Source organism: Ambystoma mexicanum, chromosome 2q (assembly GCF_040938575.1).
Source record: "Ambystoma mexicanum isolate Mex_15411 chromosome 2q, UKY_AmexF1_1, whole genome shotgun sequence".
Taxonomy (NCBI): Eukaryota; Metazoa; Chordata; class Amphibia; order Caudata; family Ambystomatidae; genus Ambystoma; species Ambystoma mexicanum.
The window spans coordinates 173,185,269-173,212,472 of record NC_090924.1 but is presented as its reverse complement, the minus strand read 5'-3'; the positions used below and the strand labels follow the sequence as shown (position 1 = coordinate 173,212,472).

General features: G+C 40.0%; 1 protein-coding gene across 1 annotated transcript in view; it reads right to left on the bottom strand.

The window, feature by feature from the left end:
- The window catches only part of TMIE (transmembrane inner ear), a 658,893-nt gene that overhangs the window by 17,911 nt on the left and 613,778 nt on the right, over positions 1–27,204 (bottom strand). Inside the window, exon 3 of the mRNA XM_069647090.1 lies at positions 5,695–5,844. Coding sequence (XP_069503191.1) covers positions 5,695–5,844 — 150 coding nt within the window. The remainder of the gene's footprint in view (positions 1–5,694; positions 5,845–27,204) is intronic.

The window sequence follows — 27,204 nt, the reverse complement described above, 5'->3', positions numbered from 1 at the left end:
AGCCTGCATGTATATGTACATTGTTCTATAGCACTCCAGATGTTATCGCCAATGTACCTGCACTAGATTGCGGCTGCTATAGAAACTAACATAGTGTCAGTAAAATGATGGTCTAGAAATCGGTTTGTTTAGATGGGGAGTTGTAAAACGTAGGCAGGCACCTCCAATGATATGATATGATATGATATGATAAGATTGGTTATTTATAACGCGCTTAATACCCAGAGGTTTCTAAGCGCAGACTTGGGGACCAAACCTGTGTTGCTCCATGTCGTCTTGCTTCGAAGGCGAGCACGTTGCCGCTGAGCTATTATCCTGCAATGATGACAATAAAGTGTTAGAGGTGTTTATGTATCCAAATTCCAGACTGTGGAAACAAAGCGTTCATGCCTGGATCCTGGCTTTGCTAGCAGACGATACAGTGATCCTGGACAAATCTTATATCACTGACCGTACTGTACTGCCTTTTATGAAAAGGTTTTCTTCTAACATACTGGTGGTATTTTTTGGCCAATTACCTGATCTCTCCTATCATGTAGGCCATTTGAGTGAAAGGAGTTCTAGACAGAAGAGAGCAGACCAGATATTGCAGGCTTCCTACTAGCATATTTTAAGGTCTGCTTATGTGTTAACAAAATGGTTTGCTTTTATGTACAATTCAAAGGTTTTTTCTGCATGTTTTTAAATACCAATGCACAAGTCTGTGTTTGGGGTGTATTTTATTTTGTTTATTTGATTTTAATTGTATCAATGACCATTTTTACTAAAATGGAAATACACAAGAATCCAAGGTCCAAGGTTTCATCGTTTTCCTTGAGGTGTGTTTCAAGCTTTACAATACAAAAGAAACACCTATCTGAAATCTTTTAAGATCACATCCATTAGTATGCTGGTATTTATATATTTTCCTTGATGAAGGAGGCAATAAAGCTAGAATAATTCCCATTTTGAATAATATGTTTCTATAATGTTTTTTTTTTAAATGTTTATATTGGGTTATGAGATTTTCATATTTTCCAAGTCAGTTCTGTAAAATGGGATTATTTTAGTTCAAGGTAAAAACTAGAAAATAAATTGGTAAAGAGCAGAAATTGTGGGTACAAATCCCAGCTTCACCTCTTAATCAATGTGTGATCCTGGGTACCTCATTTAATCTTGTATTTCTTCACCTGTCAAAATTGAAAGTCCCTAAACCTTTAAAAATTGTCAGCCCTTCAGAGTGATTCTGTTCTCAGCGTATGATCTTTAAGAAAGACTCATTCATGGTTTCACTGGCTATATATAGTGTTGCTCCTCCATAATGATAATGAGCATTGATATATTACACACCACAGAAACCTGTTTCTTTGCTCTCGAATGGCAAGACTGCCTGAAAACCATGTCCCAATTCTAATATCAGTCTGTCTGGATACAGACACCTTCTTGGTATCTTCAAATCTTTATGCTATGGTATGTGTAGTTTTATCCTTGCTTCCCATTGGTCTTCTGTATCCATGCTTGAGCACTTATGCTGTCTCTGAGGTAGCTAATCTCAGACTATTCTGGATTATGTGTACCTTTGTCATAAAATCTGTGTCCTGCAGTTATACTATGTTCTGTATACCTTCCATGTGGCTGCTCTTGATGACTTGTTTGCTTTACCTATGCTTGAACACAAGTACTCTCACGTAGATGCTAATGTTGCCCTTGAAATGCTACTTGTTTATCACAACATGAATGAAGAGTGTAAGGTATCTGAAAGGACGTTTACCATGCTTATTTTGATCTCTGTGAAGCAGCATATCAAGCTATGGTGTGTTATCGTGGCATGATGTGTGGCACACTGATATTCCATATCCCTTAATTCCTTTTGTCTTTTGGAGGGGGGGCACCAGAGCTGTCCGTGCCCCGGGCTCCCAAAGTGCTTAAGATGGCCCTGGGGTCATGTGAGGTTGGATGGTGTTTGCACAGTGTATGTGTTCAGCTTTGGGTGTGCCCCTTGTTATTGGCTGCAGGTGGAAGGAACGTGTGTGCGGTCAGATGTTGCTTAGTGGTTGCCAGTGTATGTGTGTACGCTTGCAAGTTTTACAGTGGTTTCCTGAAGTTGAGAAGCTGTGGGTGATATGGTTTTGTGAAGACTGTTAGTTAGGGAGGGTTACAAGAAGCCTCCGTTTGTACCCGAGTCTCCTGGTCATCTTCTGAGAAGACAAACTACAATAACCACCTTAAAAATGGTAGATATAATAGACTAATTTTTGCATTATCATGGCATTTTAGGGTTCAATTGGCAAATGCTGTCAGTACCTGGATGTGTGGGTCTACACTAGGCTTAAGGTATTGTTATGAGGTCAGTTGGCGTATGATGGCGGCACATGTGAGGCAATGCCTTACATATGGCAACTTACTGTGCTATGTATTCGGGTGTTTAAGGTTGCACTTTGTATGTCATGGCAACAACTGCATATATAGATCCTATGGCAACTATACAACGAATGCAATGTAATACTTATGGCATTTACGGTTTTACTTGACATAAGACATCCAAATCATATTTGTTTTGCCATTGTGCATTGCCAGTGATAAATTAGGAATGGGGAGTAATTGGCACTGTGGTTCTGAAGCTCATATATTAATGGGGATTTTCTGGGGTAGGCATGAGCTTGGCTTCACAGGTGAGGGGGAAACGTTTAATCTTCTCTCAGATCTGCGCTCTACTCGACGGTCGCAGAGGCGTAGCCAGTATTGTCTAACAAGTGGGGGCTGAAGCTAATGTAGTTGGGCCCACCGAAGTGACCTGAACATCTGTAAATACCCACACAGTGCTGCTGAGTGGGCATTTACAGATTTTGGGTGGGCCTTGCCTGCTCAGGCCCTATCCTGCCTCTGCGCAGGTGGCTCATTTGGTATGTGTGAACCTTGTTGGTGCAGTGGTCTTTAATGGCGGGTCTTTGTTGCACTTGTGCAACATGGAGGGCATTTTTTCTAATAGGTTTATATGAAAGTAGGTGAAAGGTCCTTCTTCTGCTTGTGCAATTTTGACTGGTATCATATGGCACTGGCTTTATGGGTATGCTCTTCTAATCAGTTTTGGAGTTGCTTAAGCTAACCTGTAGGGTGGTGCTCTCTTCTAAATGGTGAACTTTCATCTCAGCAGTTGGTGGGTGGTCTTCTCTGGTAGGTGTGAAGAATGTGTTCAGGTGAAGAAGGGGCCACCTCTTTGAGATGTTCTCTAGTATGAATGATCTTTAAAAGGTGGAGGACATGCAGTCTTCACCGTCACTCAGAAAATGTGACATATATTTATTCACTGGCAGGAAGGAATGTGTTATGCCTGGAGATGTTAATGTGTGGAGTGGAAGTAGGCTGCTGTCTGTAGGAAAGTGCCAGCCCTCACGATAACATCTGGTAGCACTGGCCTTTGGTTGAGGGAAGTGTAATCTGTGCTGTTATTCCGACATGCGTAATACCGGTGACATGTGGTGCGGCCTTAACTGATAGACGAAGGGGTTATTTTACTCTGCTTGGACATGGGTATGACCCATTTCGAAGACTCAAGCTTGATGCTTTGCAGATGGTCAGCCCTAAGATCCAACAGGAACTTGAACCTTATGGGTATTGTTCAGAAAAGCATGATAAGCAGTGCACAACACTGCCACTCCCATGATCCCACCCAAAGGCCACCACCAGGCTGCCCTAGGGCTCAGCATGGCCAGTGGCATCAAGCACCCAATACTGGCTAATGATGGCTAATGAAGGATTTGCTGTGCAGCTCCAGGAGTGGTGGGCTCCAACCCTTGGGCCTTCAGAGGTATCAGGGGCACATAATGGTGCATAAGATATGAGCTCATCCATTCTCAGCCAGAAGCAGGTTGAGGGTGTCAACATAGAAGCATAAAAGCATAAATAGATTGTTCCACCACAATAGGTGGCAAGGAATGGACATCTTGAAACAAACAAGCAGAGCCACCATCAGCCTTGCAACACAGTGGCTTCATCCCACAATGCAGAGCACTCACATGCACAATGCATGCTCTCCTGATACTGCCATATCAAAAAAGAAGCTGAATGCTAGATATGTCTTACCACATCTAATCCAGGCAAAGGGGCGCCTAAGAGCCAGCAGGAGAAGTTGGATAGAGGGAGATATGAGCTAGAAGGAGCATGTTTATTCAGTTATAAGACTTGGAGGAGGGACTAGAGGTAACATTATGATTGGAGTGACTGTAGTATTCATCCACTCGGGGTGTGCATGGTGATGTGTGAATTCTCTACGAGAAGGAAACAACCATATGAACTATGTTGCATCCTAACACACGTACAAAAGGCCACAGAAAGTTCAGGGGTATTGTTGTCAACTTGCTTTTAAGGCAGTAGATAAAAGGAGACTGAGGAAATGATAATTCTAATATTGAACTTTCTTCCAGGGCTATGCAACACACCTGGGAGATGAAGGATTACAACTCATTCAACTAGGATCCTCAGCCCATTGGTCCACGTTACCTGACCCTGTAACCCTGAAGTGACATTGGTCCTATGTGATAATGTTTTTTTTACATGATTTTCATTTACAGGGTACCCCCTGTACAGATATTTTTGCAGGAGGTACCCTCCCGTACTCCTCTTTCTCCCCTATGACCCATATTTATATCTCGTCCTATTACACCCGTCACCACCATGAGGGACAAAGAGGAATACTGAGGCCAGCAACTTCACCGCCAGCAAAGGAAAATGGTATAATGGTCCAGCAACACTGTGACAACTTGTTGATGGTGGTTGCGAATTAGAAGCTACTTCATTCGCTTGAACTTTTTGTGTAGCTGTGCTGTTAAAGCTCACAACAGATCCGTATTTCAAAACTGCCTGGTTGTTCAGAATGTTCCTCACATTTACTACATGGCTGATGGCAAGAGATGGAGAACAGTCAAGTAGAAGCACTCTTCACCATAAGGACACAGAAGTCAGTGTTGCAGAGCTACTCGATTTCAAAGGGACCCTATCAGAAGGTGAAAGTGAAGAGTTATTTTTGAGGAGTACTCGTAGGTGTGTCCTTCTGAGATGTTCCAATCTTTGAGAAGGCTAAATGATTGTTCATGATTGTGGCCATAGTCTTTTGGGTGGGCAGGTGTGCTTTGTTGCTTCGTCTAGTCTAAGAAAAAGGAAATTCATCTGGCTGATTCATTTGCGGAGAGGTAGGTTTTGGAGGAACAAATTTAAAGCATGATCTTTAATCACTCCCATGGACAGCCAATCACACTGTCATTGATCTCTTTCTTAAAGCCCTCCACTCGGTGAGTTGGCTGAGCCACAGGTATTATCTGTATACTAGCTGGCTCTACTCCATACCTATTCCTAGTGTGGATGGAACACAAGTTAAATTGTGTCTCTATGTTTTCAGAATCTGGGCAAACAAGGGGAGGCAACGTTTCTATAAACAAGTGAGAAATATCTCTTAATTATCTCTCAATTGTCTCAATTGTCCCACATGAATAAAAGCAGAAAATGCCTTCCCAAAAAATAATAAAAACAGGATCAGCAATACTAAAAGGGCAAAGGTTCTCACAACAAATATGTATATAACTCTTACAGGACAATAAATGTGTGCACTGAATACTGTAATCCCTTCCATTCCACACCCCAAAACTAGACATATCATGTATTTAATGGTACAAAGGTTACTCTCAGGAGTTGTCATAGAAAGAGGCAAAAATGCAGTACCGCCAGGGATGTCGGTGAGCTCATTCAATGGTGGCACAGTTTCTAGCTTGTCGGCGTACTCCTTTCCTGCTTGTCGTTGCGCGTATCGTGCCTCAATCTCTTTTTTGGTTCGCGGAATTCGGCACTTGAAGATGCAACATAATGTAATAACTGTGGACAAAGAAATTAAAACATTGATTGAGATCACAAAGAGCATAACAAACTCTAGCCAGTGTCATTGATTTGCCAGTATTAAGTCAAAGTGGTGCATGGCGCAAAATACTGAAACACGTTCTTATTCTAGTTCAACTAACATATCTATCTTCTTTATTTCTTAATATTAAAAATGTGAAAGGGCTATAAGCCCATCAGTATTTATCGATACGATCTACTAAGAAAACAGTATTACAGGCACTCATATAACAATATTTAGTATTTTGCACATTGTAATTTTGATTTGTAATGGCGCTTCAATATCAAACCTTGTAAAGAAATAATGTATGTGAAAAAATGCTTTTATTGTCAGTTAAAATGACCAGTGGTTCTACATAATTTCAACTGGTAACCTCATTGAAGTCAGCTATTTACAAACCAACTACTTGGGTGTGCAATGGTGCACACCCACTAAGCTCATCAGTTCAAGGCAAGCTATTCATATTATTCAAACATGCACTCCCCCGCTGCATGTCGGTCCCCCCAAAACAAGGTACATCATTTACATGTGATCTCACATCGGTCTGATAGATCATCGACCTTGGGATCTTTGGCTTCAAACTTCAGATAAAATCAGGGAGATTGGAGTAGGTAATTCCTGACAGGGCTTTTGTCAACCTCCCTTTGAAGTTGGTATAGTAGTTCTGAAGTTTGTTATGGTTTAAAGGTCACACTTTTTGGCTATCAATTCAATTAAGTTTTCACAAAGCAGTACGATTCTCGGTGGGAATCATAATAATAATTATTATAATATTAATAATAATAATACTTTCGGTTTTCCTAAAGTGCTGCTATCATGAGGAATCCAGTTTCTCAGCTCTAAGTTGCCTATTACTGTCATTATTACTAATAATGTAGTAATTAATGTATCGACTAAGGTGATTTGTGGGTAGTGCAGGGGTCAGAGGAGTGGACCGGAGGGTTGAACCAATAATGCACAGACTCATCATGTTGGTAAGGCAAGGGGATGCCACTTGAGCGACCATTCTGGCTTAAGTGCGTGTGACCCCTCTTTGTTGCAGAGCGAAAAAAAAGTATTTAAAACGCAACTCACAGGACTCTTGATACACCCCTCTCGAGCGCTATATGCACCCCTTCACATACACCACAGCTCAGGTAAACAACTTTCGCAAACGCCACACTCGCGCAGCGATCTCCCAACACACGTCGCACACAGCAATTGTAAACGAGTGATACAGTTAACGTTTTGGAAAAATAATAAAAACTATAGCAAAAGCCTGTGGGCCTCATTACGACCCAGGCGGTAAGTTACCGCCTGGGCCGTGACTTTACCACCATGGCGTAAACTACGTTTGCGCCATGGTGGTTGGCGGACTTACCGCCCCATTCCGACCTTGGCGGGGCGGTAAGTCCCCAATCCCCATTTACCCTTCCCCATTCCCATTTTTGCCCCATAGGGCATAATGGGAGTGGGGAAGGCGTTAATTACGCCACCGTAAATTACGGTGGCGTAATTAACTCCATGGTCCCTTAGCGCCATGGATTTTAACACCTGCTAAAAGCAGGTGTTAAGTCCGCCATGGCGCTAAGGTACCTCGTACTCAGGCGGTAAGGGTCAGCGCTGTTTCCGCCGCCGTAAAACCCTTACCGCCTGGGTCGTAATGAGGCCCTGTATTGCATTAACTGGTCAAACACAGAGAGTTGCTGAAATGCGTCCTTGAAGGAAATGTATAAAGTGGTTCACTGGGAGAGCATTCATTCATGGATCACTTCATGCGCTTGAACTGTTTGTGTTGCTGTGCTGTTAAAGCTCCCAACAGATACGTTTTTCAAAACTGCCTGGTTGTTCAGAATGTTCTTCACATTTACTACATGGCTGATGGCAAGAGATGGAGAATAGTAAAGTAGAAGTACTCATCTGTCTCGTGATCGTCTTAGAAGCAAGATGGCACGGAGCATCACAGGTTCGATTTCCGGGTCCGCGCTTACAAATCTCTGGGTATTAAGCGCGTTATAAATAACCTATCGTATCATATCACCATAAGGAGACAGTGTTGGAGAGCTAATCAATTTCAACATGAAGGTGAAAGTAAAGAGTTCTATTTGAGGAGTGCTCGTAGGTGTGTCCTTCTGAGATGTTACAATCTTTCAGAAGGCTAAATGATTGCTAATGATTGTGACCATAGTCTTTTCGGTGGGCAGGTGTGCTGTGCTGCTTCTTCCAATCTAAAAAAAGTGAATTCATCTGGGTGATTCTTACTGTGATACTGTCATTGAGCTCTTTCTTAAAGCCCTTGACTCTATTGGTGGGTTGACTCCGCCACAGGTAGTATATATACACTACCTGGCTCTACTCCTTACCTATTTCTAGTGCCGATGGAACACAAGTTAGTGTCACTATGTCTTCAGCATCTGGGCAAAATAAGGGGAGGCAATAGCTACATAAATACAACATGCATATATTTATTTTTCTTATCACAGCATTGATCTGCAATGACACATCTGTCTATAACTGAAAGATATTTGTACTATTCAGATTCAACTATCAGTGCACAAAAAAATTCATGGCACACTTCCAAAAATCGGGACACCTGCTGAATGGGACGCCGCTCACAAGATAGCTGCTATGAATCTGGAGGGTGGGGCTACATAAGGAGCCCCTCCTCCAGTTCCCTGGCAGCTGGCAAAGGGAGAGGGAGTGAAGCTGCGGCAGTGGGAGTCACCACTGCTCCAATAAGGTAAGAGGGGCTGAGGAGTAGGGTTGGGGTTTTGAAAAATAAATTAAGGGAACGGGAGGGTGGGAAGAAGATGATGTTGCGGGTGGGAGAAGTAGCCTCCAGGTTTTGATGAAATCCGGTCTGAGATTAGCAGTTTCAGCCTACAATCCAGGGAACCTGTTTGCCTGCTATCCACTCCAGGGTGCTAATAAGGATTACGAGAGACAGGACATTGAGTAGTAAGTTATACTCCATTGGCGAGACCTCACAGCAGAGGAATGCAGCATTTTATCTGCTTCCTTAGGTATCCTGTGAAGTTGAAAGTTAAGACATGTAGTAATAAATGTAAGTGGAGAAGTTGGCAGCACTCTAGGTGTTCTTCAGGCCCCTGTTGCCTGAGAGGCACTCATATCAACCTTATTTCACCGCCAATGCTGCTGTTACATGGGGATGGATATGTGGGTTGGAATGGGTTGTAAAAGAACCCTTGAGAGATACTACAAAGCATAGATTATTTGAAAGACAATTGTGCAAGTATATACACATACCTGATGGCTACATCTACCAGAAGCCCTTGCAGCAGGTTATCATCACCTGCACTTGCTGTGAGCTGCAAGTTAAGAGCCTCCCTGATGACGTGTATTGGCACAGAAACCGGTCGGAGGAGAACGCCAGTGGCTTGGAAGGTTGTGCAGGGAACTGGAGTGCGCCCCTTTCCTCGTTTTTTCCATATATATATATATATATATATATATATATATATATATATATATATATATATATATATATATATATATTCAGTAAAAAAACTTTGTTAAAAGGACATTATGGTTAAGCTGCGCTAATAAAAACCTATGAAATTCAATGAAAAAACTTTGTTAAAAGGGACGTTATGGTTAAAATGACCTCTGGAATGGCCTGTCATCATATAAAACAGTGTCTCAGAAATTATACAGCTTGGGAATAAAAATGCTGTCCTATAGAGAATGTGGATCCTATGAAGCAGCTGATCGATTAAGTGGTACTGCATTGTATGGTAAATCTGCAAATATAGTATGGCTAAGTCTTAGTCCAGCTAAATCTAGAAAAAGAGTTCTAAAATCATACGAAGATATAGAAAAAATAGCCAAACATGATCCCAACAGTCAAGACATTTTAAAAAACAATTTATTGGACACATACTACCCAAACAGGAGTACCACTTTGGAAACCATGTGTCTATACCACTTAGCCCAAAACTACACATACAAAAATAATATAAAACCTGATGAACAAAACCGTAAATACAAAGGCCCTCATTAGGACCCAGGCGGTAAGGGGTTTACGCCGGCGTAAACCATGGCGTACCTTACCGCCTGAGTACGAGTTCCCTTAGCGCCATGGTGATTTTAACGCCTGCTTTTAGCAGGCGTTAGAATCCATGGCGCTAAGGGACCTTGTTGTTAATTACGCCACCGTAATTTACGGTGGCGTAATTAACGCCTTCCCCACTCCCATTATGCCCTATGGGGCCAGGAATGGGAATGGGGAAGGGTAAATGGGGATTGGGGACTTACCGCCCCGCCAACCTCGGAATGGGGCGGTAAGTCCGCCAACCCCCATGGCGGAGTTGGCAGCTTAGCGCCATGGACCATGGTGCAAATTGCACCATGGTCCTCCGCCAAGGTCGTAATGAGGGCCAAAGTGACAAACTGTGAAGGCAGCTTAGTAAAACTCACCAAAACAAATTTAATTAATCATATCAAATTGTCATTAAAGACTCCTCAACATAAAGAAGTATATTACATGTCCCTGCTACAACTCTTTAAGCCAAGGAGAAAAGAAGAAGAAATACTAGATAAGTATGACTCATATGAAGACGCTTTCAAAGCAAATGAAAGCAGTATAACTGATGTGAACTTTGCACAGTACAAAACAATGTTGCACAATGAACAGAAACACGAAGAAGAACTCCAGGCCCAGCTAGATAAGGACACTCCTGACAGTAGTCAACCTTCTGTCACAGGAAGCCAAGAACCATTGCGAGACCCACTAATAACAAATGAGGCAGAATTAGCTATGACAGAAGTAGAGAACACCATGTGTCAGTATGAAGATAAAGAAGACTTAATTATACTACAATCAAAGCTGAACAATGAGCAACGTAGCATTTTTCAAGAAGTAACAAAAGAAATTGCACATGGTGTACAGCATGAAAACAAAGAATGCACCTGTCAAAATTACAAACCTATACTATTGTATGTCAGTGGTGAAGCTGGTTCTGGCAAATATATTCCTAATCAAAATCATCAGTAAGTTCCTTCAACAATTGACAAACAACAAACTGTCAGCTGTTGTCACTGCCCCCACAGGTTTAGCTGCCTACAACATAGGTGGTGTCACTTTACACCGATTACTACTCCTGCCAGTAGAAAACCAAAACAAATTAGATTATTACAAACTTTCTGCAGAAGGTGCAATGGAACTAAGCAGAGTATTGAAACAAATGAAAATGCTACTAATAGATGAAGTGAGCATGGCGTCCAACCTAATGTTGGCTTTGATTCACCTCAGATTACAAGAAGTACTCAAAACAAACTATGAAGAGCTCTTTGCAGGAAAACACATTATTGTTTTCGGAGATCTTCTTCAATTGACACCAGTAAAAGGTGAGCCTATTTTTAAAACATTAGGACACAAACTCTGCGGTAAAACTGTTGGCAGCATAGGAAATGTCAACCTTTGGCAACATTTCCAATACAGATAATAAACAGAAAACATGCGCCAATCTGCAGATCTCACTTATGCCAACATCTTAAAAAGTATCAGAGTTGGTATACTTTCTAAAGAAACAGAGCAATATTGAAAACCCGGCACATTCATGCACTTTATGGTGATAATGCATTTGCTACAGATGTTATGGAACAATTAGCCCACAAAAATGTCAATTGTATGGCCTTAATGCCATCTCTTGAAAGCTGTTTCAAATTCAATGAAATAATGTTAAGTAAAGAAATGCAACCAATAATGGAAATTAGCGCCACAGACAAACTAGATTTACATAGAATGACGCTACCCATGTGTGACCAAGCCTCAACAAGAATAAATTGTTTAGAAAAATCAATCTCAAACACAGCAGGCTTGGAAAAGATATTAAAATTATCCTTAAATTGCAGAGTAATGCTGAAACGTAACCTTGACGTGGACCAAGGACTAGTTAATGGAGCATTGGGTACAGTTGTTGGCTTTCAAACATACCCACATGACAACAAAATTCAGTTTGTCAATATTCTCTTTGACAAACTTTTAGAAGTAAAAAGAATAGGACGCTCAACAGCTCGATTCCTTCTCTTCAAAGACATGTATGTCACAGAGAACAATTTTCTCTAACTCTTGCATACGCAGTCACCATTCATAAATCACAAGGTCTTACCCTAGACAAAGCAATGGTAGACATTGGTAACACAGTCTTTAAAGAAGGCATGAGCTATGTAACAATATCATGCTTACGTACACTTGACGGTCTATTTCTAATCAACTTTGATGCAAGTAAAATAAACGCTGATATTCCTTGCATTTTAGAAGACAATAGACTTCGTTCACTATACACTCCCCATCTAAACACATATTCTGTTCCACAAAAAGTAAAACATTATAAAAAAAAAAAAAAAAATCAAACAGAAAAGCAACAGGATGTCACTGCAAATCCTCCAAAGAGAGTAAAAGAAAGTAATATTTCATCAAGTGCCACAAGCAAAAAAGAATCAATTAGGGAAAGTAAACCAGGTACTTCTTCAAAGAAGGAAGACAAACTCCAAAAAAAGCAGTCAGATACAGAACTACCTGGTCCATTTAAACTCTCAAATATAGTTGGTGTAAGTTGCTACGCAAATGTAGCAATGAATATTCTATTTCAATTACCAGCAATTGTTGAGAACATTTACTTACACAGTACAGACCCATTGTGTTTGCAAATGTTAGTACTTCACAGAAATGCAGCAAACAATCCTGACAACACGTATAGTGTTTATGGAATAAGACAACAATTGGACTACTGTGCTGGAATGGTGAAATTCACTATAAACTCACAGGAAGATCCACAAGAATTTCTAATGTACTTACTATTAGTACTGGAAAACAAAAACATACCTATAAATGAAATCTTCCAGATTTCATACATGTGGAAACATACATGCACTCTCTGCAACAATGTGACCCAAGAATAAATCCCCAATGAACGCTTTGTGTATATATCAATACCTAATTGTGAATCAGTTCCATTTCAGCAACTTGTACAAAATGCAAACCATGGTAGATTATGTTCGATCTGCAATTCAGATAATCGCTCCACGTTAGTAATACAAACACATAGTAAATACGTAATACTAATGCTTCTACGTTACAATGCAGATGGTACCAAAAACAACTGCAAGCTGACTGGATTCACACATGGTCAAATTTCACTTGGTAGGAAAACCTTCACAACAATAGGTATAATCTACCACGCAGGAGCCACAACCAATTCATGGCACTACACTGCATATATAAAAAAGAAATGTGGATGGTTTGAATGTAATGATAGTACCATTACTCTAAAGCAGAGATTACCAGCAAATCTTACAAACGCTTATTTAATGTTCTTAAAACCAAAATTTGATAACTAAACTGTACTTAAACCTTAAGTACACTTGTAGTAAAAAAAATATAAACTGTCACAATATTCCAAAAGCTATCTAACTGCCCAAAGATGCTACAACAACTAATCAGATAAATTAATACCACTCAAATAGAGAAAAAAACAGACAGTTAGACTACGCCAATTGGTATCTAACTGTCCCAAAATTTAGAAATATCCAAACAGATAAATCAACACCACGAAATTATATAAAAAAAAGAAACAGTTAGAATATGCATACTGGTATCTAACTGCTCCAAAATTTCACAATATCCAAACAAATACCTAATATCTTACTGCTCCCAAAAACTGGAACAATCCAATGTATAAAGCATTAGCCAGAAACAACAAGTAAACACTGAAAACAAACAAACAAATAAACTGTAGCATAACACAAAAAGGTTTTTATTTCTAATCCAACATGGATTTTCTTTCTCCCACAGACCCAATGATTTTAGCAACAAACACAGAAACTGAGCAAATTGCACAGTACTCTGGTTTGCCATCTACTAAATATGAGGAACAATCCAATTTATAAAGCATTAGCCAGAAACAACAAGTAAACACTGAAAACAAACAAACAAATAAACTGTAGCATAACACAAAAAGGTTTTTTTTTTAATCCAACATGGATTTTTTTTTCTCCCACAGACCCAATGATTTTAGCAACAAACACAGAAACTGAGCAAATTGCACAGTACTCTGGTTTGTCATCTACTAAATATGAGGGTAAAAAAAAGAAGAAAATGTTGATTGTACAATGTAATAAGTCTTTATAAAATACTAATACTAACATGCTATTTTCTTTTATCACAGAAATTAACAAGAAACACATGGACTCCCATTACTAAACCAAATAGTAAGTATAACATGATAAATACAACCATCGCAGCATATCACACCCATACTGGCTTATAACAATGTTCCTTATAAATTTGTTTTTGACCCAAAGTTATAAGCCACTATGAGTGTGATATGCTGCGGTGCTTGTGGCCAGAGCATAGACTCTTGGGTGCATGGCATATGAGTGTGATATGCTGCGGTGGTTGTGGCCAGGGCATAGAGTCTTGGGTGCATGGCCAAATGGCCATGCACCCAACATTCTATACCCTGGCCACAACCACTGCAGCATATCACACCCATAGATTCAAGCATTGCAACCATTTTAATGTCTGCGAACACAAGGAAGATCCTAGAACACATTCAACTTGCCAGAGGACGATACGGACAGCGTCCTCAGGACACCCCCATTTTCTTTATGTACGAACATTTCAGGACAACGCGAGTGTTCTTCGAACACCTTCAGCTTGACAACGAACAATGCAGACAACGTCTTCAGGACACCCCCTGCGAAAATTCCAGAACCCCACAAGTTTTCTTAGAACACTTTTAACTTGACACTGAATACATTCTGCTTATTTACGAACATTTCAGAACAGCCGTGTTGTCCGCAGACAAATCGAACACAACAAAAGCGTCTAGCACATAAAAAAAATACAACATTGCACCTATCTCATACTCCCCCACCCTCCCCAAATACTCTTACACACCAACACACTCCACTAAATACAATTTTTAAACCAAGTTTCTCCTCGCTGTCCGCGGTCGTCCGCAAATGCAAGATGTCGGGCGCCACCAAAAATCTGACACGCTCCATGCCCCACGCCATCCAATCAGCGAACACGTCAGATGTCCGCGGACATCACGCATGCCGCTTGGCCAATCAGGGCACTGTCCGCGGAGCGAACCGGGAAGTCCGTCCGTGAAGCGAACAGAGATATCACAAATTTTTTTACATTACATTTTGGTCATTTTAAAAGAAACTACTGGACGAATTTACACCAAATTTGCAAAAGCACACTTTTGGGACCAAGCCCCCGCTCCTGCCGTAAATCCGTCCAGCGGTTTGGGCTGTAGGCGTACGCACAGTTTTTTCCCATTATGTCTATGGGAAAAAAACAAAAGTTTTGGGACCCCCCCCTATAACTTTGCCCCCCCTGGACAAACCTCTCCAAACATTGCAAAAAAATTCAGAGTGGGCCATATACTTTTTTTGCAAAGTTTGGTGAGGATTCGTCCAGAGGGGGCAAAGTTATAGGGGGAGGTCCCAAAACGTTTGTTTTGTTTTTTCCCAAAGAACGAGCAAAGTTATATAAGCCACCCAAAAAAGCTCTTCCTATGGAAACACCAACTTAACCATAACTACATGGACGCTATTGCGTCCATGTAATATATTTATAAATATATATATATATATATATATATATATATATATATATATATATATATATATATATATATGTATTTATTTTGCAGGTATATGCAGCACAGGTCTCTACCACAACTCCTTTGCATCATGGGTCTTTACTGCGATCCTAAAACGGGTAAACTGGCCATTTCTGGATCTGTCACAGGGAAGTGGTTGGTAGTGGGCAGGAAGGGATTGAAAGGAGCCAGGCCATGAAGAAGAGGTAGAAGTGGAGTAATGCAGTTAACCTGGATCGATGCCGCAGGCACAGGTAAATGTGGGGCGTGGGTGAGGGGGTAAAGTGTGTGCGACACCCTACCCATGCTGGAAGTGTGAGGTGGGGTATGGGGCAAAAGGAAGGACCCTGTATGAAGAAACAGGTCGGTGTGGGACAATGGATTGTCAGCAAGAGAAAGTGCTCTGTGGCATATGTCTGCAACTAGAAAGGATCTCCATTAAATAAGTTGTTGCAAGTGTATGGTGACAAAATGGATGATTAAAATTAAATATAAATTGTTGGGGATTTGAAGGAGGGTTGTGTGAAGTTACAGGACTTACCCTCTTTAGTTGACTGCAAAATCTTTCAAACTTCATGAAGTTACAAACGTTTTCCCAAACACAATTTAATACCTGCAAATTGTATTTTGCAGTGATCTAAGTATGCATATATGGTTATTTGTACAACAAAAAGTTATTTTTATTTTACCTCTTCAAACAAATGTAAAGTCAAATGGTTGCTTAGCTTAACATAACTGGCGAATTTCAGTTTTTGTTTGGTTTTACTTGGAACCATAACGTCCCTGTAACAAAGTTTTTTTCACTGAATTCCATAGGTTTTTAGTAGCGCAACTTAACCATAATGTCCCTTTAACAAAGTTTTTTACTGAATTTCATAGGTTTTTAGTAGCGCAACTTAACCATAACGTTTATGTAACAAAGTTTGTTCACTGAATATAGATATATAGATAATGTAAATTTGATAAATGTTTACTAGGATGCCCTTAGTTTATATACATGTGACATAGAACATACTGAACCCCCTACCTGCACTAGTGGGTCCGATATCCACGGACCATGCGCCTGTTCACGGACGGACTCAGACAACATCCACACTATCCAAAAACTCAGGGGGTATCTTAGATTGTTATATCATCCAAAAAAAACACTAAACATGTTCAGAAAGCAGCACATAAATAAATTACATTCAATAATAAATAAGAAGTGAAACTGTGTATGTAAGACACTAACAGTCCAATTCCATAGCATATGAAACATAGTGGAATATACCGAAACACAATAAATATGCCTCCAACAGAATAGCCTCACAGAAATTGCACAGTTAAAATCAACAGGACTCCTACGCAGCAGTAACAGCAAAACCTAGCAAGAAACTAGTGAGTACACTCCATTTATTGTAAATATTTATAAACTTTCTGTATTAGGTACACTAAAACTAATATTTTTTTTTTTTTTACACAGAGATGTCTAGTACTTTGGAATGACTGGAAAAAACCTTTTCCTCGGGATGAAATGAGTGAAGACAGTGATATTAATGGTAGACACTACACTTCTCTATATAAGCCAATTAATAACCATTACTTTATATGTACTTAACCATTTCTTTTTTTTTAACAGACCATACAAACATTAAACATAATACACCAGGAGAGACGTTAGAAAATCCTCTGCAACGAATGGAGCTAAAAATGGATCTGTTAATGAAAAATGTCATTATTTTAAAAAACGTTGTGGATGACCATATAAGAGAAAAAAATGTAATATCACTGTCCCACATGTACCTGTACCCCCTCTCCATGTCCCACACAACTATCCCCAAAAACTCCACAGCAAGAGAAACGTTACAATGAGATTTCACTCCCTTCCTCCCCTACCATCCATCATGTCCAAAGCCCTAAATCCCCTGCATTTGTATTCATTTCTGCTTCACTGTCTCTTTCATATTTGTATACTTGTATACAATAATAAAATATTAAGTGTGTTGTTAGTATATTCCTCTGTGTCTTTTTTTTTTTTTAAAAGGAAGTTAGGGTGTCCGCGGACAGCGCGACTGTCCAGGATGTCCTCAATTAACCAACATGGGGGTGTCCTAAGGACACTATACCTGTTTGTATTGTTGGTAATCAAAATGTAGGTGTCCTTAAGACAAACAAGATGTCTGCCTGTCCGCAATTAACCAAAATGGGGGTGTCCTAAGGACACTATACCTGTTCGCACTGTCCTCAATCAAGATGGAAGTGTCCTTAGGACACATAAGATGTCCACCTGTCCATAATTAACCAAAATGGGGGTGTCCTAAGCACACTACACCTGTTAAATTGGCTGTAGTCAAAATGGAGGTGTCCGCAGAACACTAAAGACGTCCGTGTTCGTAGCTATGCAAAATAAAGTGTGCTAAGAACATTCCCCTTGTTCGTATTGTCCGTAACCAGAATGAATATGTCTGTAGAGCATATAACCCGTCCGCCTGTCCGCAAAGTTGTGACGCACATTTGTTTTGTTCGGGAATCTGAACACTGTCCGTAGAAAACACCTGCGTGCATTCGTAGCACACCCTTGCCCCTACAAACATTGCGCCTGTGTGCAACTGTCCACTGCACGTGTGTCGCCCTACAGACAGCCGTCCCAATCGCCAACGTTTCCTCGACATCATCATGTGACTGCACCTGCACTAAGCGTAACAAACACTGTCCGGGCCTCTGGACACCAAAAAATTGTTTTTTCAGCAATCCAAGGTATTTTCCTGGGAAAGTTCACACTTGCACATGTCCCACACTATGTTCCTGGCGATCTGCATTCTTTTTGGAATTTTTTTAGCCCTTTCTTAGTGTTCGAAGCGTCCTGGGACAGCGCGGGTGTCCGCGAAGTGCGACCCAGCACCCCTATTAAAGTCCACACCTACTCCTTATTCTGTTTTTGGGCTTCCAGGACAGAGACTGCTCCTTGTTGCATTGGAATGCTCTTGCTCTTTGAAACAGCTGTCCTGATGGCATCCATGTCTGCTGCTGGTGCTACTGCTGTCTCAGCAGCACCCCCAACCCCTCCACCACCAACACCTCGCCAACGGCCTGCAGAGTGATGAAGAGGATGAAGAGGGTGAGGTAGTGGAAGTCCGTACTATTAGTTCTCACCTTGAATCTTGGGTGTGGAGGTTATTTACCACTGTTGATGGAGTACCAAAAGCATGTGCACATAAGGTGACCTGCAATCCGTGCAAGATGGTGCTGAGTCATGGAAAACCGGGTTTGTACAGCTATGGTACTACCTCAATGAAGAAACACTTAAAATCGTTCCACGGTGGGGCTATTCATAAGGTTGTACCTTGCGATAAACGTAGTAGGTTGAGTTCTTCTGCAGCATCACCGTTTCCGCTCCTGCCACCACAAGAGAAACTCCTGTGGGGCAGCACATCCCTCCAGCTGTGTCGCAGGCCATACATGATGCTGTTGATCCTTACCTTTTGAGGGTCACAATATTGTGCATGTACTGCGATGCAGTACTCTGCAGGGGGTAGAACCTTCAATGTGCTTTTGAGTCTGTGGTCAAGGAGCATGAGAAGAACTGCTACCTACCTGAATAAAGCCCACCCTACATCTTCCTCTCTCCACCTGCCCTTTCTTATCCCTGTGCTTGGTGTCCCTTCCTTACCCTCCTTTCCCTTCCTTTCCTTGTGTGTCGTGTTTTACAAAACCAAATAAATATAAAATGCTCTTTTCAGAGCCGCCTTTCACAGTTCAAAAAGAGAAGTGTCAATGAAATGTGCAGGGCCCTGATCATTTTTAGAAGTCCGCAGACATCTAAAATCTGTGCAGTGCTGCCCTGTCACAACCATTGCACTTTTCTCTGGGAAGAAGTGGTGGCTCTGAAAAGAGCCTTTTTGTGGTGGTTTTTTGTGTTTTGAAAACTTCAAATTCCCAAAAAGGTCGCAATGCATTTAGTATATTTCGCAGAAAAATCAGAGTGCCGGCATAAGTAAGATGTACCCCATCTCTGCGAAAAATGTGTACTGTGAAACATAATGTTTTCATTGTGAAAAGAGAACATACCAACATCTCTCAAAAAGGCACAGACAGCCTTGATAACATTGTGCCTTGCTTTCTCCATTTGTGGACCAAATGAAGAAAAACACAGCTACATCTGTCTCTGTGCAATACAGGAAAAAATTACTTTGGAGTTTGGATACATCTCCATGACTTTCCCAAGTCCTACTTTCATTGCAAATTGCAAAGAGATTCCAGACACATGTCCTAAACTGTTCCCTCCACAATTAATAATAATAATGTCTGGATGATGCTTTGTCACCAAAGTAGCACTACGAGGTACCAAATCCAGCCACTTCATTCCATGCACTCCATGCCAGTGCACTTCCAAATGAGGGAATACAAGATGTATAGCCAATCCGCAGCGATCTGCATGCACCTCCAACCAATTTAGACATGAATCTACCAAAATCCAGACAATCTGCTTTCTGAAACACACAGCCATTGCTATCTCCTCTACTCTAAGGAAAAATACTTTCTGACAAACTCTCTGCTCACACATCACACCCAGTAAACCATATTGACTAATCCCTTGCTGTGCTACATCTCAACCTCAGAAATCCTGTATGTAGTATGTGCTGTTCGTGGACCATCGCGGTGTGCACGGACAAATCAAAAAATCTGAGCAGGGGGAATGAAAATGTAAATAGTGTGCCCCATTTCCCCTTTGAGGTTAGCTCTGAAAAGAGCCTTTTTTTGTTTCTTTGGCAGATGCTTCAGAAAGACCTTTTATTTTTTGTTTTTTTTTTCTTATTTTCCTCCAAAAATCTTCACATTAGCTTCTCCAAAGCAACCCTTATGTTCCAAAACAGCATGGCATTTCCCATAACAGATAAAGACATGCCATCTTCTTTAAAGTAATCAACATTACCAGAGTCAATGTTCTCATTGTTGCAAAAGAACATGCCAGCTCTAGTCATAAAAGCAAACATGCCTCGGTTGATTAAGCACATACCAACATTTTGCTGAGGACAAAAAACAGAACTATTATCCTATACTGCCCTAGGTTCCAAAGTAGAAAAATTAACCTTGGCATTTGGAAGTAATTTCATGACTGCCTGATCCAAGTTTTGCAGATATTGCAACCAAGTAGCGGCACTGACATAGCCCAAATGCAAAACACCACAGTGCAGAACAACCACATGTGGACTATTATACCTAGCCATATCCTGACAAACTTCTAGCATTGCCTGCAAATTAAAACCAGGCACAGTGCACCACACCACCTCTACTCCTTTTGTGTCAAAATGGTTAGCCACATTCCTAAATTTAGCATAGTCCTCCAAAGCATTCACAAACATATCTCCAAGCACCACCACCCTGACTTTCTCCACCTCCCCCATCTTCACGGCACACAGCCTCTCTCAATACGAAGCAGAACCTCAACACTTGGCAAATCCTCAAAATACACTCTAATTTTATGCTCGGAAGCCTCGGATGTGGCATGTCCTGTCTGCAAACAGCCGTGCTGTCATCTGAGCGCATAACAGAACACAGAGGCAGCCCTTCTATCCTTTCCATTTCACTCTCTGTACCATTCCCTCATTGGCTACTGTTAAGCAGTCACACAACCATCCACCAATCACATGCAAGACCTCTACATCTAACTCCATCATCACAATTCAGCACTTTATATGTACTGTTGATCACTCCAAATACAATTGTGCTTTGACTGCAAACTACCTACAGCAACTACTAGTAAACTCTCCAACATTTCTACTTGCAGATTCATGCACATCCACATTCATGAACACAAAGTACAGGTATGAATATTTTTTGCACAGTACATCATACATGCCAACATTCCAACCCACCTGGGAGGGACATTTCCTCCGAAAAATCAGGAGACAACATTTGTGTCATAAGAATGCATTGGGCAAAGATGTATTTTTGGTGGGAGAAAGTGCAAAATAATAATATTTTTCATGGAAAAATCAGGAGTCTCCCGCCGAAATCTGGAGGATTGGCATGTATGGTACATGTACATCTCTTGTATAAATGCATATAAACAGAATAACTGCCACTTACCCTTTGTAACCTGTAAAACAAACTTACTGACATTTCTCCCATTTACTAGGGTCAAGTGTCACTTGCAAAGTTGTCTGCTCTCCAAATGTTTATTTACCCATAGAATTAACTGCAATGTGCAAACTGTCATTTTCTTCATTCATTCTATCATTTCTCTAACCACTGCCACATATTTAACCACATTTCAACCATGATAGCATTTAATGCATTATAGTGCATACAACGTAGATACAATGTCCTTGCTTTACATTCTGCATATTTCACATACATTCTATCATTTCAACTTCCTCTACAAATGATTATATTAGTAATCATATACAACACACACAGCTATCTAACAAAGTGTCATTTCATTTTAAAAGATGGGAGAAATAACAGTATAATTATGGAAGAAAGGCTTTCTAGTGTGTTATAAAATTACACGCAGCCAGGATGAGTACATGCATCTTTATTGATGCACACAGATAGCCAATATAATTTGAAAGGCTCCCAGCTGAAACAACACCACTGCCTCTACAACTGTTCTTCCAATCTACACACGTCTCTCATTCCAGCTGGTTGCCCATTCCATTCTAGATTTCAGAACAGCATTCAACTATGCACAGGTGCAGTCATATCTATCACATCATCTACAGATGTGTACAGTGTTGTAAAGCAAGACATACACCCCCCCTCCCTTCAGTCTGCAACACAAGCACCAGGTCCTTCCTTGCAACCCTTACTTTATTTCAGACTCTCCAATCTCCAAGCATCACAGAATCACTCAGTACTTTAGTAATCACCTACTGAGTAATAAGCTGCTGACCCCATCAAATCCTTCTGATTTATTTCCCACACCTTCACAAATACATACATTGCATACTTTTCCATACAGTTCCTGCCATAAATAGCAAACAAAGCATACGATTATTTCTTCTATCTCCTAAAATCGAATAACACCGCCTTACAAAGCCAAGGGTGCTCTCTGCGCTTAGTATTGTACTCATTTTTAAAGCACATTCAACTAACAGATTCTAAATAAAATATACAGAATGCACATAAGCAAAGGAAGGTGCATGTACATGCTATGCACAGTTATCAGAAGCACTACTATTGCAAATACAAAGAAATCCAAGTCTACATTAACAACAGTGCTATTAACACACATATTTACTAACTTCTGTCTTTTACAATTGCAGTGAAGACCACTCGCCTGAAAAGCAGCAGCGTCTGAAGTACGAAAGAAAACTCAGAAGAAACCTACTCTTTCCATCCCAAAAAGTAAGTGCAATACTGCCATAATGCTGTAACTGTTACTCAAACACTGTAGAATTCCAGTATTCCAGAACAAACAATTGTATTAACCCTGCAAAATTAGATTCAGTATTAGTGCTTCCCCTCACCAGCTCCATACTTTATATTGCAATCTGAACACCAGTATAGTAACACACAAATACAAGAATAGCCTTCTCAACCTGATGTAGCAGCCCATTGCACAATCACACACCTCTACATACATCCTTACCATCATACTCACACACTCATGCACAAAGCACAAATACACTGCACAAGATCCCAACCTCACTTTCTTTTTTTCTCCAACAGACCCCAAAGAATTCCTACCAAAAATAATCTCAGCAGAAAACAACGCAAAAGCAAACAAAATCAAACTAAAACTCTCCAAAATAAGCATCCACCTCTAGCAGAATTTGTACAAAAAGTTCAAAGAAAACAGCTAATACAGTCATTAAGCGAAACAAAACAAGCTTTCAATATAGAAACTTTGCCTCCTCTTTCAAAATGTAAAACGAAACAGAAAGTGATTAACAAGACTGCAGCTACCGCTGGTGCTAACACTGCACCTATAAACCTTGATGTAGCGGAAAGCAAGCATACCCAAAACATTTTTTACAAAAAATGTTCCGCCACAGAGTCCTTCCGAACCTTATAAAAACAGGAGAAAAATCGTGCACAACCCTTAAAACCTACCATAGAAAATTAATCCTAGAAGCTCTCATAGACAGTGCAATCCTTCTCAAAATGAAATTATTTATTTTAGTTTTAAACAGAATTAAACCACTAACAAAACTAAGAACTAAACTACAAAAAAATACTACTGAATAAACTAAATATCAACAAAGATAACTTCACAAACATCTGTGGAGGTGAATGGAGTCACACCACGAGCACAGAAACATATTTCAATGAAGAAGCATACAAACAAAAGCAAATAAACCCAATTGCCATACATAGCAGTGGATGAGGGTATGAACAACTCAATAATACCATTATAAAACAAGAAACACTGCTCACACAAATATCCCCAGAAAACTCAGAAACACCTGTCCATTCCACTGAACCAATACGTTCAGTCTACAAATGGCCATGCACATCAATGTGTAACATTGCCAAAAAATCTTTGAAATCTTTACGCCAGTTCCTCAATCAGAATGTGAAAGGTAAAGACAAATTCAAAATTAAATTACTACAAGGTATGGACCCCTGTCCAGTGCACAAATACACAGGACTACAAGGACATTCATTAGCCTGCATTTCTGAACCTTTTTGTTTTGTAAAAGCACCTTCCACCATATCAAAATGGTATCAACACAACATACAACTATAAGAAATCTGGTCCATAAACTGTACTATACCAAAATATCTGCTTTAGCACTAGCCAACTTAAATAACAATCTTCTACATGGTACTGCCAAACTACTACTCGAAGAAATAGAGCATATCCAGAGAAAATATTTGGGAATTGAAAGCCACTTACAAAATGAAATAGATTTACAACAGACTACCAACACAGATGGCAACTTTCTATTACGCACATACAAAAAAGAAATACTAAAATTTAAAAGTACATCTGCTGAAGTATGTTGCCGCAAGACTTGTTATAAAAATAGCACAAAAACTGTAGATATAACATACAAAATAGAAGACAATGAAGATTCCAAATGGTTCCAATTAGCTCTCTATCTTATAGCAGAAAACAAATACGAAATTACTGACCCCTTAATACTAAGCAGTTACTGCACTGCAAAGCTTGACAACAACCAAGCACCTTCACGTGCTATCACAAATAGCTTTTCCCATTACCAAAACCCCTGCAACAACTCAACTTATATGAGAGCATCATAATTCAAACAGTCCACCCATTTCAAGGAATGATACGCCTTCAACCAAAAACAGCAGAACTACCTCCCTCTGAATTAGTGAAAGGCATTTGTGGCAAGGTAGTTTATTTGCCATTAGATCTCAAAGAAAATGTACACACTCTGGAAGTGCAACGTACAATAGATCAATTTTTAATTATCTTAGTAAATGGCGTACCTACAAAAGACAAAAGAATTTGGCAACAACTTGTGGACTTACATAAAGTTAGACAAGCCCTACAATATCTAAAAGACAACAATGAATACTACAGAGAAATTAACATTGAAGAAAACCTGAGGGAAACCACTGATATAATTCAAGAGTCATCAGAAACTGGTCAATTTCAACTTCTAGATCCTGCTACAGAATCCAATATTTTAGAGCATTATAAAATTCACCCATTACACTCTAAAGACACCATAGATGATGCACTGGAAACATACCAAATGCGACAAGCCAAAGGGGAAAAAAGTATAGAAGCATGTGCCTTCCCTATACTCTTTCCTACTGGAAAAGTAGGAAGGTACGATGATAGACCAACACAAATAACAGCATAAGAATACCGCTCTTTACGAATGTATTCTGAAGACCCCAGATTCCGACAAAACGTGGAATGCATATTCCACCTTCTCTTTTAAAGTGAACTAGCAACTCTATGCTATGGAGTTGCACACACATTGAAATCAGGTACCAATTTTCAAAATATGTCAGCTACGGAATTACTACAAAAAGTGCAAGAAAAAGATGAGATTTTGCTGTCAAGCATTACAAATCTTTCAGAAAATATGAGTGGTACAAAATAATACTGGTTCCGACGTCACTGAGATGTACGCTGTATGAAAAGAAACCTTGGCCCACCCACTTCGTTTGTGACATTAAGTTGTGCAGTATATGCTTGGGAAGATTTACATGATTTACTACGCATAGCAAACAAAAACAAAACAAACATAGTTATAAAAACACCAGGAGAACTCTGCTCTCTAGATCCTGTGAATGTATCAAGATATTTCCATCATCGCTTCATTGCAATGATACACTTCATTTATAATAAAACTGTTCCTCCCCTCGGAGAAGTGCAACACTTCTTTTGAAGAAAAGAATATGAAGCCAGACGAGCACCACACATCCACATGCTTTTTTGGATTAAAGATGCTCCTAAATTTGGTCACGTTAGTGATGCCACTGTTTTGCAGTTCATCCAAAAATATGTGACTTGTGAACCCCTTCACAAACATCACATAGTCATCTTCTTGCACAAATTTTAGAATTTCAAGGACACAAATGTGGGAAATATTGTTGTTGCAAATATAAAAACAAAGGGAAATACTACAATAAATGCTGCTTTGGTTTCCCTGGACCAGTTTCAACAACAGGTCAAGGAAAGAACTTCATGTCTTCAGTTAGACATAGTGTCAAAGGTAAATCACCTAAGAACACGTATTACATAAAAAGAACAGAAGAATCAAAATACATCAATGATTACAATGCAATCATTGCCTTCCTATGGAATGCAAACATAGATGTGTAGTACATTGCAGACAATTCCACTGCAGTTGCACAATATGTCACAGCCTACTTAACCAAAGCAGAGAAAACAGAGGTTCAGAACCTCTGGGATGACACATCATCTGACAAAACACTATCACAGAAATTGTACATTTTAGGCATAAAAATTATCTCTCATAGAGAATGTGGCTGCTATGAAGCTGCAGACCATTTAACCGGTACTGCTTTGTATGGAAAAGTTGACAATATAGTATGGCTAAGTCTTGGTCCTGCTAAATCTAGAAAAAGAGTTCTCAAATCATCTGAGGACAAAGAAACAATAGCCAAAAATGATCTCAGCAGCCAAGACATTTTGAAAAACAATTTACTAGACACATACTACCCAAACAGGAGTACCACTTTCGAAACCATGTGTCTCTACCACATAGCCCAAAACTTCACATACAAAAATAATATTAAACCAGATGAAAAGAAAGGTACCTACAGAGTAGCAATTTGTAATGGCAGCTTACTGAAATTTATCAAACGAAGCTTAATTAATCATATCAAGTTGTCATTAATAACTCCTCAACGTAAACAACTGTATAGCATGTCCTTGCTACAACTTTTTAAACCATGGAGAAAATAAGAAGAGTTACTGGATAGGTATGACTCCTATAAAGATGCTTTCAAAGCAAATGAAAGCACTATAACAGACGTAAACTTTACATACTACCAAACAATGTTGCACAATGAACAGCAACATGAAGAAGAACTCCAGGCCCAACTAGATGTGGACACTCCAGACAGTAGTCAACCTTCTGTAACAGGAATCCAAGAACCACTTGGACAGCAACTGATAGCAAATGAGGCAAAATTAGCCATGAAAGAAGTAAAAATCTGCAGAAGACTTTGCTGTACTGAAATCACAACTAAACACTGAGCAGCATAGTGTTTTCCAACAAGTAACAAAACAAATTGAACATGGTGTGCAACATGAAAATAAAAACTGTACCTGCCAAGATTACA